This window comes from Limulus polyphemus, unplaced genomic scaffold (assembly GCF_000517525.1).
Source record: "Limulus polyphemus unplaced genomic scaffold, Limulus_polyphemus-2.1.2 Scaffold3637, whole genome shotgun sequence".
Classification (NCBI taxonomy): Eukaryota; Metazoa; Arthropoda; class Merostomata; order Xiphosura; family Limulidae; genus Limulus; species Limulus polyphemus.
Genome location: NW_013669247.1, coordinates 99,767 through 115,551, shown reverse-complemented (window position 1 = coordinate 115,551; position 15,785 = coordinate 99,767). Strand labels below are relative to the sequence as shown.

Here is a 15,785-nt window from a genome sequence, read left to right as displayed (position 1 = left end):
CAGAGAATTGTCATGGTATTTCTGTAGTCAATGAACCATGCATTGACACTGGCAATTTATTGACACCAACAAAATCACTTAATGAAATATGCCAAGCGATTAGTAATCTATCAAATTCTGAAAAGTATTCCTACCTTTATAATCATATGGTACCACCAAAAGTTTTCCTACCACCTTAACCATGGGTATTTTTCAAGCCAAGCTGTTTTAAACTTGCTGTTACACCCATGAGATATTATACAGCCCAAAATTGGATGGCATTTTTTGTGGTCTTTGTGCTACCCTTATTTTAGTGCTTACGGGACATGATAAAGAAGCACAATTCGACAAGTCATTTAATAGCTGGGTAAAAATTAGTGACAATTTAAGCAACTATTCTAAGCTTGTTTATCATCATGATTCTATGCAAGTTGCTGATGGTTTGAAGGTTTCCATTGAACATCCATCATCCAGTAGAATTGATATTATTACCAAAAGTGCTCTTCAATCAAGTATAACTCAGAAAGATAAGTTTATTCCCAAGTGTTGTTTTTGTTGAGTACATTTTTGTTGTTGTTGTTGAACCCTGATTGTAGTGGCAAGATCATTTTAGACCAGTACACAATATCTGTTGCTCTGATCCTCTGTAGCTAACAAAGCCAATAAATTCTTCCCTAATTTCATAGTTGTTATCTACAAAACAGAGACATATTGTTAAATGTTCCATATTGTGAGAAACGACTTCGTAAGGAAGAACAGATTTTTTTACTTCATCAGTAATTTGTACTTGAATTATATCATATGCTATGACATTGATGATGTGATTTTATTAGTGGAGAGATAAATATGTAGCATTTTTTGCATTGGGATGATACAAATGAGCTCTCACTATTTCATCGTTTTCATTGTAATGTTTCAACAAGGCCAGAAAATTGCCAGGATTTTTGGATCAGTATCACCACAAAATGCGAAGCTTTTTTTTCTAAAAACGAAATAGCACAAACAGTTTGATGAAGAATATGTTAAAACACACAATTAATAAACACATGCTTGGCCAGGACTTGACTCTAATGTTAATAAACAATATATCATAAATATCAATATTATTTCAAATAATGGAATCAGGAAAAAGAACCAGAAAGAAAAAAACCTAATTCCAAAAAATACAGCAAACACAATATTCCAAAAAATACCTTTCAATATTAATAACAATATCGAGTGATAAATAGCAATAATTTACCAACTGTATCGTTCACTAACTATCTCATGACTCTCTTTTAGTGAAGCTTCTGGCAGGGTATTTATTTACCGAGTAGGTCACAAGAGTACACCTCATGTGATAATAACTTACATAAATTAGCATCTGTATGTAACTTTAGGGAAGCTGGTGTCAGTTTCACCATTCATATTTACTCAAAATACAAAAGGTTAGCTAGAAGGTGAGTTAGCATTTCAATGCTACTAAAAAAATCACAGTAAACTAAATGATAGAAGGAAATAATAAATGAAGCACAAACACTGTTTAGGTGAGGATTTAATCCAAATAGTTATTCATTTAACTTGATCGATACAATTTCATATTGGTAAATTGGTCAAGAATTTATGATAGCAAGATTAAGTAAGTGACCCATGCAATGAGTGTGCAAGGCCTTACTTTGCGTATCTCAGATTTGTTTTTTGACACCAGATCTTTCACCAACTATAATGGATGCTCCATCGTATCCTTGATCATGCAATTCATTTAAAGGTAATCCAACATCGCTCAGTATCTTTGTAATTGCACTAACAATTGTGAGATAGAAAATTATATATTTTTTTATGATTATGTTTTTGGAAAAGTATTAAAGGCAATCTAACAAAAGGACATCCAGCATGGAGCAGCTTCATCACATCTTCCACTACTGAGCATGTGCATTATACATGCTGGGTTGAGAAAGGTTCTGTTTATGTTATCCATTGTTACTTCACTTGTGTGAGGTTATTGTGTATGGAAAGGAAAATTTTGAAATGTTTAATGACAACTGGGCTGCTGAAGATAAGAAGAATGCTATGGTTTATCTAAAAATACTGGAACCATTTGAATTCCTTTTTTGTTTAACAGCTTTACAAGGTTTTCTTTACTATTTGAAAGAAGCTTCTGTAAACTTGCAAGGCTCAAGCCAATACATTATTTCTGGTGTTTCTCTAACAGAAGGATGCTGTAAAGAACTGACTTCACTAAGGGTGTTTGTTTGTTTTGTTTTTTGAATTTTGCTCAAAGCTACACGAGGGCTATCTGCGCTAGCCGTCCCTAATTTAGCAGTGTAAGACTAGAGAGAAGGCAGCTAGTCATTACCACTCACAGCCATCTCTTGGGTTACTCTTTTACCAACGAATAGTGGGATTGACCGTCACATTATAACACCCCCATGGCTGAAAGAGCAATCATGTTTGATAGGACGAGGATTCGAATCTGCGACCCCCAGATTGCGAGTCAAGTTTCCTAACCACCTGGCCATGCCGGGCCCACAAAGAATGAAGTAGATGATTATTCACACGCTATCTTCAAGCATAGCAGTAATATTGCAAACAAATCTAATATTTATGTTAGCATGCCACGAATTCTTCAACAATAAGCCCAACATGCAGAATATAGTTCCATGGAGGATTACTTTAAGAAAACAGTAACCATCATTCCTTTTCTTAACCACATTATCAGTGATCTTTCCTCCAGATTTGATGCACATGTAAAGCAGCATCAATTGAGAAACTTATCATCAAAACTCACACAAGAGTTTTCTATTTCTGATATCAGACAAGCTATAGAATTTTTCAGGGAAGATTTGCCAAATCCTGATATTTTTGATGAAAAAATAGCGATGGAAGACAAGATTGCTCTTTATACCTCTCCAGAACAGGCCCCAGATACTAGCTGACTGCTTAAAAGTGTGCTTCAGTATACCAAATATCTTTATTTTACTGAAACTCTTTGCCACACTGGCACTAAGTTCACGTTAATGTAAACATTTGCATCCACTCTCCGTCAGTTGAATAATTACCTGAGGTGTACACAAACCGAAGAAAGACTGAGCGTTCTAGCTTTAATACATTATCATTATGACATGCTATCAACATTGAAACTGTAAGTAAGTTATATTATGGAAAAGCACCCCAGAAGAATGAAGCATGCTGACATGTTATTTCAGTAGCACATACATGTACATATATGATAGCCAATGCTTGAAATAGCTAACATACTGTTGTTGTAGTTATTTAAATTAGTAACATAATTTAAAAATCAATAAGTACTCTGTATGTAGATAGTACAATACTTTACTATAATTAAACATTTGTTTGTTTGTAGGTAAGTACAAAACTGCACAATGGGCTATCTGTGCTTTGCCCACCACAAGTATCGAAATCCAGTTTCTAGCAGTGCAAGTCAGCAGACATAATGCTGATCCAATGAGGGCATAATAAAACATACATATTTATGCTAATTTAAGTCTAGCTCCCCATGCAGTGTTGCAACAGAATAATGATTTGTTGACTTTCATTGAATGTTTGTAGATTTTTCGTGAACAGCTATGATATTGTTTAAGCTATATTTCATGCTAAATTGCTTCCATATTTAATCTCATTGCACCTATTTTTAACAAACTTTCAAAGAGGGGCATGCCCCCAGACCCTCATAGCATTAGCATGCTTCGCACAATATGTATTGGCTTTTGATCTCACAAATTAGAAAGGAGAACTTACACCTTTAGTGTGAGTTATGCACTTGTTTTTTACAAATACTGTTTCTCCAAGCATAGCTGTAGACTTGTTTTGTAGTTTTGTTTCCATATTTTCAGTCAATAATGCTCTTGTTGCACTAGTAAGAAAAACCCCAATTTGCAGAGCCAATAAAATGTGATGATATATAAAGAATTATCATTTTGTTTAATATATTTTTATTCATCAAAATGTAATAAAATATAAAATATTTCTATTTTTTCAGTAAATTTCACAAAGAATTCAAATTTTTCTAGAGTGCTTGAGACCCAATATTGCAAAGTTCTTCTTTATAATGAAGCCCTGAATCATAATATCAATGATGTTAGGTCTAAAGATATCTATTTTATAATAAGTTGGTTTTTGCTCTCCCCAGTACTTCTGATTCAAAAATGCATAATGGATTAATTAAGAAACATTTGAAAAAACACTGCAATATACCATGATTTGATCACAAATATGATAATCTCCTCCACACGATTCTTCTTGATAATGTGTTTTGTTTATCAACAATACAGAATATGGTCAAACTATTTGTTGTTTAGGTGCACAAACTTAAAATATTATTACTTTAACATACCTAAAGTTCAAAACACAGATTTATATACCTAAAAGATATACAAAAAGACAGCATTCTAGCATATGATACATAAATTTTATTCAATTCTCTAGAGTTGTAGTGCAACTTTAGTATGAACTTATCTTGGGAATTATAATAAAGATAGTTACAGTTTTGCCATTTCAGGAATATACTGATAAAAACAACATAAACATAACTGACGTCTACTCCCCATTGTGTATCTTCATAATTCACAGAGATGTCCGATGATGTTTCAAAACAAGTCACAAACCCCCGAAAATGTCCAACTGATCTTATTTTTTTATCCAATAAACATGCAAGACACTCTGAGACACTAGCATAATCTTCTTTTCTTTTTCCTGTCAAAGAATAAAATAAATATTTTCCTGACAGCTTTCAGGTTTAAACAGGAAACTTTCAAGAGTGACCATTCACTAATTATCACACTGATATCAATAATAATAATGTGATAAATAAGTTTAGAAAGTGTTACTACTAATAATACAGTATTATGAAACTAAACAGCCATAAATAATTTCTTAATTTTAACTCTGATCAAAAATATATACTTAAATAGACAAAAAATTACATATCAATTGCTAGAAACGATTTGTCAAGTATGACATTTACTGGTGCCAAGATTGGTCCAAAAAACTACATTGAGATTACGACAGGTAAAGCTGGCCAGATTAGTCATTGAAGCTCCCATATCTGAGATCACCTTTATCTCTTTGAAAATTAAAGTTAAATAACTTTATTTTATAATACATATATTATCTGTACCAACATAGGCCTATCTACAATCGTACGCTTAACTTGACTAGACCCCATGATTACCCTCTTGTACAAAATTTGACAATATTATGTCACAAATCATTTTGGATATGAAAACATTCTAGCAGTAACAATAAGAATAAAGAATACATTAAATATAATGATAATTACTACATGTTTTCACTTTTTCACAGTTATTAATATAAAAAGAAATTGGCAATTCATAAAAACATAATTTTGAAACTGTTAAAGAAATTAATTCAGACAATAATGTCCAAAAACAGTACAAAAAAATCAGTTACTTCTAGCTCTGCATCCGATATATCTTTATTGTGTGTGTGAAAGTATCGTTTCTTTAATATTATCTATTGGTTAAGGATCATAATTATTTAATAATATCCAAAAAATGATCACACTCATACTTTCCATGGCAAACACCAAACAAAAGGTTGCACTCTCACTTACAAACGTTTATAGCCTACTTACCCATTCCTTTGTATGAGTTTAGAAGTGGTATTTTTTACAAAATGTTGAAGAAGCAATCAACACAATTAACCTTAGAAATATGTCTAATGGTACAATATCTCATATTGAACTGTACAGTAAATAAAACAAATATAAACGATTTGGGGGGTTAAAGCAGACACAATCATCTTGTTAATATTGAATTAAATGCCTTTTTCTTTTCTGTGCATCCTCTACATATATGCTCAAAATCTGTTAAAAGACAAGTAGATTAACAAAAAATAAAAACACAGAACCCTAATATTACTCTACATGTATTTGCTTCATTTAATACATTAGATAATATATATACATATATATATATATAATCTATATTTAGAGTAAAAATGTATCCACTTTTATAGAGATCCAATTTTTTCAATTTGAGAGTTGATTCATGTCTGCATATATGTCAAAGACAGTGAGAACAAACTAAAGTTAAAAGCTAAATGACTGGGTTACGTTAAAGATCAAAGTGAAAATTGTTTGACTGTTGTCATATATATAAAGAAATGGAAAAAAGATGGTTTATGCAAGATCAACAACGAGATCAATTGCTTTACAGTTCCTTGTGACAAGATGGGTGCACATTTCACTAGCTGTGAGAGGGTTGGCTAAGCATTACAGATAGTAAATTGAATATATAATTTATAATGCTAAGATTATTTTAGTTTTGATAAACAAATGCTATACACAAAACATACTTCTAGTAAAATAAATTACTGTACTTTAATTTCTATTATTTATTATAAACTTCTACAGATTTATTTTTAATGTATGACTAAATTACTTTGAAAGTATTTATCCTTAAATACTTTGATATAATTAAATTTGTTTGATTTACATTTTTATTTAGTCATTATTACTGCAAATATTAAACACAGAAAATGCTCCACATAATTGTGCAACTTTCTGAAATTTCTTCAAAAATATCTCTCTAAAAGTTCTGCAGATTTTTTATATTTTTTCATAGATTTGTACTGCCTCTAGTTATAGTATTCTGCAACACACAGTATAGTACATGAGCACAGAAGTATGTCTCATTAAGACAATCAAATATGTGTATCTTTCTGTAAACTTGTGTTACATCATACAAGATGAAGAGGGTAGAAGAATGGAAAATGGTAGCTTCCAGAACAAACCATTACATAAATGCAAGTATTAATACTTATTTCAGGAATTTTATTAAAGTATTTCAGATGCCATGTATTGATGTTTTAGTAATTATTTAACATTTTTAAGTGCTGTTACTTTAAACTCAAGAGTTCCTCTTTAAATTTACAGCTGTATTAGTGGCAATATGTTTAACATTATAGTAATTTTATGCAATAAATGTAGGCAGAATATGTCAGATTAACACTTTCAGTTTTAAGAGAATAAATAAATGTAAATGTATACTGTAATTTCTGCAACTCCTCTGGGTTTTTACTACTATTTGACTGTGTACTGGTAAATTTTATTGTTAAATGTCCAAATTGAAACATTTTGAGTTATCATCTTATTTTTCATTTTTATCTTTATAAATATCTTACTCCTCCTATCTGTTTGCTCATAACTATTAATATTATTTCAAATAATGGTATCAGGAAAAAGAACCAAAAAGAAAAAACCTAATTCCCAAAAAATACAGCAAACACAATATTCCAAAAATACCTTTCGATATTAATAACAATATTGAGTGATCAACAGCAATAATATACTAACTATATCATTCACTAACTATTTCGTGACTCTCTGCAACTCCTCTGGGTTTTTACTACTATTTCACTGTGTACTGGTAAATTTTACTGTTAAATTTCCAGATTAACCAGACTAAAATATTTTGAGTTCATATCTTATTTTCATGTGTTTATCTTTATAAATATCTTACTCCACCTATCTGCTTGCTCTCTTTTTCTATTCCAAAGCTAAAAAATTTAGTTTATATTCTTCTTACATCTTTAACTTGCAGCCTTTGCACACTAGAAACATTTCTGTCTTTCAACATGTTATGTTGCTGATTTTAAATAATTGATACAAATAGTTGTTCATCAAGTAAAAAAGTATGCATCTTATTGTCTTTGCTATTCAATTTCAAATATTTCATACAAATAGTTTGTTTTAGCACATTATTAAATTTTTGTAGTTTTCTCTATCTATATATATACATTTTTGGTATAGAATATTAAGATACAAAATTATATTTTTATATTTCAATAGTCTGGAGTTGGTTTTACAATCACATTCAGTTGACTTGTTCAAGTGTCAGTAAAATCTTGATAATACATGTAAGATGCACAACTTTAATATTATCAACTTGTAGTTAATAATAAAAAAAACAAAAAACAGGAACCATGTGAAATACTTTTTGCAGAAACTTTTAAATGAACACTTTTTTTATTATTTTACAAGTATTCTATTTAATTAACACAGAAACAGTCTGTAATAAGACTGAGCAATCTTTTTATAAAATGTCTATGCATACAAGTTAAACAACTCAGAAGTTTTAGCTTTGTATCAACACTTCAGTCAACAAGAAAGTTGTTCTGAGGCTAATGTACTTGTAGTTGTCTTCTCTGGCTCTTTTTTTGTGTGCTGTCTTTCTCACCTTCACAGTTTCCCTGTGTTAGAATATTAGTCATTACTGGTTTGTCATACGAAACACAGTTGGAACTTTGTCTTGCACTAATCAGAAGTATTTAAACTTTCAGCCTTTCAAAAGTGTGAGCTCTACTTGCAAATCTTATGTAGTTATGATTTCCTGATACGGGCAGTCCTTTTATACTTTAAATATCCTTCACTGTATTTTCTTTTGACAATATAGAAATAAACATAATTTAATAGTTTCTAACATCCTGAATGTGGTTTCTTTCAGTTATTTAGCTTTAAGTACAAAAGAAGCAGAAGTTTATTACAGAACATGTGATACTAATATGTATATTAGTGACATGTTTAATGTTTTTTTTTTGATAAATATCTAAATAATAATAATATGGAATATTGTAGGCTACTGAAGTTCAACAAGTGTTATAAACAGAAGCTGGTATGAAGTGATTAAACTTGATTGTCTAAACATAAGTTATCTGTTACATGTGATATCTTTCTATATGCTATAATTAGTATAATTTATTATGACCATAATACACAAAAATATAAAAAGAAGATCAGCATTTCTTAAATACAATTAAATGTGAATCGTTTTTAATCTCAAAAACTATATATTTCGTTTCATTGACTTGTGTCTGATAATTCATCAAAATCCAAAGATTCCTGGGAGTTGCATCATGCGAGACAAAACAACTGAATTTCTAACATCAAAATACTGTAAGTAAATCTAAAAATTATATCCATACATTAATATCTATAAGCATTCTATTTTGGAATACTACCTGTACCTGATAAGTAATTTTGAGAAAAGGAACAAAAACTCAAACCTTGGAGCAGAATGATTATCTTTATTAGGACACTCCCTTCTTTTATGACCTACAGCTCCACATATATGACATCTTCCTGCTCTACTGACCACTCCACATTCGTGGTTAGGAAGCATGCACTGACCACAAGTGACACAATGCTGACGAGAATTTTTCACACACCGGTTACAGTCACTACAGTGTTTGTATGGACGTCCGTCCTATTAAATAAGAAAGAGTTTGAGACACTTTGCATTTCAAACAGTAACATTAACGAGTGAACGTGGAGATAAACTGACAACTTTAAAATTTTTTGGCTCCTACTAATGTAAATTTTGTATATTTTTAAAGCCAATAAAGTAGAAAAAATATTCATTGTCTGTCCATTTCATTCCCATGCGCAATCTAAGCTTATAAATTATAAAACATGCATATCATTGTCAATCCTTTTTTGTTAATCTACAAAATATTTTATAAAATAAGCTTGCAACTCTAAACATAAACAACCTTCAAAAATATACATCAAATTACACTGTTTCCTCCTATTATCCTCGGTTCACAGAAATGTTAAAAGTTCAGTTTTTATCTACTACTATAGTTGTACATTTCATTGAGTAGAACTACAGTATAATAGTGTATCAAAAAGTGCTTTAAGATCCACAGTTTAGCAGCTGACTGAAATAAAAATTTCAACAAATCAATGATTGTTCAATACAGGGCTAATAGAATAGTATAAAACGAAAGGTTTCCGTGAGATAACTTGCGTTTTTCTCTCTAAATTCTGTATTTGAATACTAGTAATAAAAACAGATTTCTTTCTAGAAGTCGGCACACAATCTACTGCAGAAAACGTTAAACAAAATTTTTTCTGCAGCAATAATGCACCTAGCACGTAAAATAACTGTTACAGGGTGTTTTAAAACTTATAGTAATCTACATCCATGCAAAGCTCTCAAAATTACATTGTGACTGCAACTTTCACCTCTCTCATAATCAACTCACAGTTGTTTATGTGCAAAATATACAAATTTTTTTGAGAATAAAACTTCTTTGCTCTTTTCAAATAAAACCCTTTTACTAAAATTTTAACTCACAGTTGAGCATTATAACATAAGAAAAAAAAATTCAAGAAAATATCAGTTACTTGTCAATGCGATGATTTCCAACACTTAGTAAACAAGTTCATGCTACACAATCTAATGATATTTTTGCTCAGAAAATTTATTAGAGGATAATTGGATAAATTTTAAACAGTCACTGGTTCCTATTAAAAAGAAAACTTTTTGAAAGAAGAAAAATACGATTGCGAAAAATAAAAACTACAAGACAGAAAGATGTTATTTTACAGAAATAACCTAAACAAAGGTATCATGAATTTAGGCTAGAGTTATTCTAAGGCTGCAGTATCTAAGTGAAATGTAAGTAAATTACCTTAGAAGGACACGTGTTACAAACATTACAGTGTTCATTCTCTGGTGCTACATACTTCTTACACAGTGGGCAAAATCTAGTAAAAGTAAACAAGTCATAAATAAGATAATAACAGGAACTATGCATATATTCAGTATATGATGTCAACAGACCTTGTAATAAGATAAACATTATCCATAAACATATTAGTTAAACAATCCATTAACTACATACAAAATGGTGTTTACAGAATTGCCAAGCTTACTTTTTTAATTTATATAGATGATATACAAACATGAAGAACAAAAAAATCAACAAACATTTCCATACAGAATCTTGATGTACAAGTGAAAGACGTATGTTAATGCTCTTCTTATCAGAAGTTTCCAATAAACGGAGGTAAAATTACTTGGCAAATTCAAGTGATCATGTTGAACATTCACTACCACCATCTTCATGGGAGAATACGAGGTAAAAGCTAAAGTTAACTTTGTTCCTTGATGAAACTCATGCTATACAATTTAGGTTGAGTTAATTTATTCTTTTGTTAAGTGGTTTATGAGAGAAGCTACAAGAGTAGACTTTCGATTACATTTGGTTTTTTCCCTAATGAGTGTTTCTTGGATGTTTAAAACTTAGATAAAAGTTAATAAAAAAGGTTTTAGAAGTATTCAACATTTTTAAACTTCATCTTTTTTTCAAGAATAAGTAAAATAAAATAAAATTAACCTTGAATAATGTTCCATAGAACTACATATGAAGATGGTAGAGTCTGATCTGAACACTTCTTCACTTAAAATTTCTGCTAGGGGAAGTTTTCTGGTAATAATTTTGTTCACATTCCTGACAATCTAAGTCGCAAAACAGATGTTATGTTGATTCAAGAATATTCTCACCCATGAAATTCCCTAAAAGAAGTAATATTCTGGGGAAAAAAAAATCGCTCAAAGATTTAGATGCAAAGGATTTAAGTTTGACTATTTAACACTTTCTTTCTGTATTCGATTTAGCCTCTTATATAAGTACTATGTCCTTTAAGGCCTAAATTTAAAAAAAGTTAAACATTAAAAGTATTTACATCCACAAATCTGAAGTACTTGTTTTCAGTAAGCATTGGTCAAGATGTAAAGGGTGTTAGACAAAAAAAAAGATTATCTGTAAAAAAATGCCTTAACATATATATTTCTAATGCTACAAAACTATCTGCACACTTCTGAGAACCAAATCAATAAATTTACTTGACCATTTTATTTATATAAACATTTCCATTACAAAGTTAACAGTTATTTACTGGCAATTATTAATGATAAAACTAGTGACAAACAGTACAAGTTTTTTACCAACCTGTAACCATCTTCTTCAGGTAATTTGATTTTTTCTGGTTTAATGTTTGTAAAAATTCTTACAGGAGATCCTTGTTTTCTTCCTTTAATACTACCATTAAATAATCGATGGTTGTCATAGTTCACCTATAGTTAAAAAAAAATTATATGACTATACTTGGTTATTTACATCTTCAACTTTTGATTTGTATTGAGGATGCGTAGGAGGTATTAAACAACATTACCAAAAACACTGTAACAAAGCTGACTCGAACAATCCTGTATTTATCCTAACCTTTGCACAAAACACCTGTAAAACATGAGTGACTGTGACATTTTGTGAGATAGGCCCATCTAGATATCACACATTACCAAAAAACACTGTAACAAAGCAGACTTAATCAACTCTGTATGTATTCTGACCTTGTAATCTAACATTTTTAATGATGGTAGACACTGCTGTATCCTAGCTTCATTGAAATAGGGAAAAAACCAAAAAATTGGAAGTTCTTCGCTTGTGTCATATTTGCCATTTCTCCAAGTATTAGAAATCTTCTTCAGTGTGTGGCTAATAACATCCACCAGTCCACCAAAAGGAGGATCCAACATCACGAGCAGTGAGTTTCCATCATCTTTGAGTAGAAATTTCTTATATGTTTCTTCTGCTGTTTCTCCATCAAAGAAAAAATGATTAAACATGTTGTAGTGGCAGAATTCTCTTGATTTGTAGAACTGTACCTAATGATTGAAAAGTTAAATACACATGAAATAGTGATGTTTATTATTTAGAGCATTACACAACAGTGCTCTAAACAAGTGAAAAATATACAAAAATTGAACAAGCATTAGTTTGAATTTAAAAAATAAATCTTGCTATTTACTAACTAATGTTATTAGGCAGACATCCATTAAACAATACAGAAATAATACACAAAAAATAAACTCATCGTTTGACTACTACTCTAAATATACATTATTTTTAGGTGTATAATTTGCATAGCTTATCACATCGAAGAAGATAGAAAATGGGTGTAAGATGAAACTGAATTAAAATTGGTATTCATCTGATGATTAATTCCTTTGAAATGTTATGTAAAGTAATGACTTTGGTAGCATCATGCCTACAACTTAAATATTAACCCTTTAGGCACATATTTTTTTCAGTCATATCACACTCAAAATCATTGTAAGATAATTCAGGTTCAGAGCCAGAATCATTGACACCTTGCACAAGTTCAATTGTCTCTTCAAGTGTGAAAACATTGGAGCAATTTGATGCCATTTTGGGTCCATTTTTTCATAAAAATTAATTTTCAACTGCAAATATTACTGATGTTTTGAATAGTAACATACTCTATGTTGGATAAAATTGGTGACTGAGTTCATCATGTGTGTAGATTATGTTTTATCTATTTATTCTATTCACTTGATTCACATTTCTAGTGGGAAAATCAAACCATATTATGTGGTTACCATATGGCAACAGGCATGTATAAAGGGTTAAACCTTGATATTTGATCACAATGCCATTAAACTGATATTTGTTTAAATGTTAAGCTGTTCTTAAGATTTTGTTTAAAATCTCAAAGATATTCTAACAGAGTGACCACATTCTCTGAAAAATCCCTTTATTTTTCACATATTTTCCAGACCTGCACATTTGTTTGGATTACACCCCAATATTTTTTACCCATACTTCTACCTAATTAACTCCAAATATAATGAATTAGATAATTATCATCAGATAAAATGTATGACTGACCAAGATTATTTCGAATATCCTAATAACTGGCACGCACATGCAAGTTGTAGGGGAGGAGTCCTGATTTTTCCAGATTTGGGATCATTTTTATGTTCTCTCATATTTACTCACCCAATTCAGTGATATTTTTCAAGTTCAAATTTTGTCTTTGCATTTAAGTTATAATTCTTTGCTCAAAGCCTTCCAAGGTATACATAAAAATACTACAGAGTAAGAACATACACATTGTAGGTAGAGTTATACATGCTTGTCATATCATAAGTGTAACATGCGACTTCTGTTAGAAGTACTGCAATATAGAATATCTTTTAGATATGAATACTGATCCACATGCTATGAAAAATCTTGACTTTAGCAGCAGTTCACTCAAAGCCCCAATGAAGCTGGCAATGTAGATGAGTGTCTAGATGGCAATATAAGTCAATATGGCCTTTTCAGATGCAAGATACAAAGTCTCATACTGTATTCACTGGGAAAGAAAAATAAATTTTCTAACCCATGATGGGTGTCACACACACCTTCTATACTTTGCCTTGAAATCTACAACATACATGCAGTTAGATGACACAAGTTACAAAAAGCTCAGTTTACAATGTACTACACTAATAGTTAATTTGAAATTGGCACGCAGTTTTCGGATTGAAGTAAATGTAACTTCCATTTGTATTATTGTCTGCTTGATAGACTATAGTACTTATGACATTTCCTAACCTAATTATGCTATAGTTAGATAGATATTTAAATTGCATTTCGGTCTTACTTTTACATTTTAGTTAATTAGGTATTATTTGTGTTTTAAAAGTTATATTTGAAATGTTTAATGATTTTTATAAGTTTAACTTGTTATTGCCTGGATTATGAAAGTGTATAGACAAGATGACAGTATTCACATGTGCAAATCATTAGTGAAATGAGTCTCTGTACAAGAATTGCTGTATAATAATAATAATAATGATAAAGCCCCATATTCAATTAGGAGGTTTTTAGAGATTATGTAAATGAAATGTGAAAACTGTAAAATAATAAACAGTATTTTTATATTTCATATAACAACTAACTTGCAAGTGAACTATTTAGATTCTGAGTGCAAATAAGTACAGTAAATAATGAATCTTTAAAAAATTAGAAATAGTAAAAAAAACAAAAATTTAATATTTTGTTTTTCTGAAACTACATACTTTTATGAACATTCTTGTCAAATTTTAAACAATTTCATCCATTGGTTTTTATTTTTGGAATGAAATATGATAAGAGCGACATTACTTTCTAAAAAATTTAGAAGCCAATAGCCAAAGGGTTAATAATAATTTTCACCAACCAATATTTTTATAAATACTGCACCATAAATGTACTCTCTAAAAAACTATGTTTTAATAATAATTTATACCAACCAACAAGTACAAATATTAATTTACCAAAAAACATTAAGTTTCCTTTATAGTTGGCTTAAGAGTTACTACTGACAAATTGCAAAGTTAACATTTTCAAACACTGAAAATATATTTTTGATAGATACTTACCTCCTCTCACATAATAGCTTTCCTTGATTTAGTGCTGCCCTCTATTTTTACAATTTTCCCTTTCCACTAGCCTTCAGGCTCCCACCTAAACTCACGTGTTCCAACGTGGTATTGCTGCACTGTAGCAGACAAAGGAGCATGCAACAAAATTCCACCAATTGGAGTTCAACACACTCTCCTAGCATAGCTGACTTTCTCTATACTGATTGTACAATCACCACTTCGAGATTAGGTAAGAACAGATGCACCAGAAGTGGGGAGGATGGGTGTGAAGTGTACAAAGAGGTAAGTATCTATCAGAAATACATTTTCAATGTTGGAAAACATTAACTTGCAATATGATACCTTACCTTTGTTTACATAATAGACAGAATCCCATATTGAAGTGGTGGAGGGACTGATGTGAAAGTTACCTAGATGAGCTCCCTTCATAAGATATCTGAAGAGAAACCATGGAGGTGACACCTTATGTCAAGAATGTATAAGAGAACATCCATGGGAGACTGCACCCTTTCTATACTAGGATATACTTTTTGCCCGTATCAAAGATATGTGTCACCAACTTGGGAGGAAAATAAGCATGTCCAAATACACCATATGGCAAGTGGTCATCAAGAAATTAATGTCGCCTTTTTTTTTTAGATGAAAAAGCCCAAACAACTTATATATCAAAACAAAACATTTATCAAATGAAATAGTCTCCATTCTTATTGATGATGCTTTTCCATCTTACAATCAGGTTGTTAATGTCCTTATTAAAAAAGTCACTGGCTTTGAAGCAAAAACGTG

General features: G+C 30.6%; 1 protein-coding gene across 1 annotated transcript in view; it reads right to left on the bottom strand.

The window, feature by feature from the left end:
* Nucleotides 1–4,368: 4,368 nt before the first annotated feature.
* Nucleotides 4,369–15,785, bottom strand: part of LOC106469738 (zinc finger CCHC domain-containing protein 4-like) — a 23,971-nt gene continuing 12,554 nt past the window's right edge. The window contains 5 exon segments of the mRNA XM_013930250.2: nt 4,369–4,671; nt 9,004–9,203; nt 10,414–10,489; nt 11,737–11,861; nt 12,138–12,452. Of these exon segments, the coding sequence (XP_013785704.2) occupies nt 4,647–4,671; nt 9,004–9,203; nt 10,414–10,489; nt 11,737–11,861; nt 12,138–12,452 (741 nt within the window). The 3' untranslated portion in view covers nt 4,369–4,646.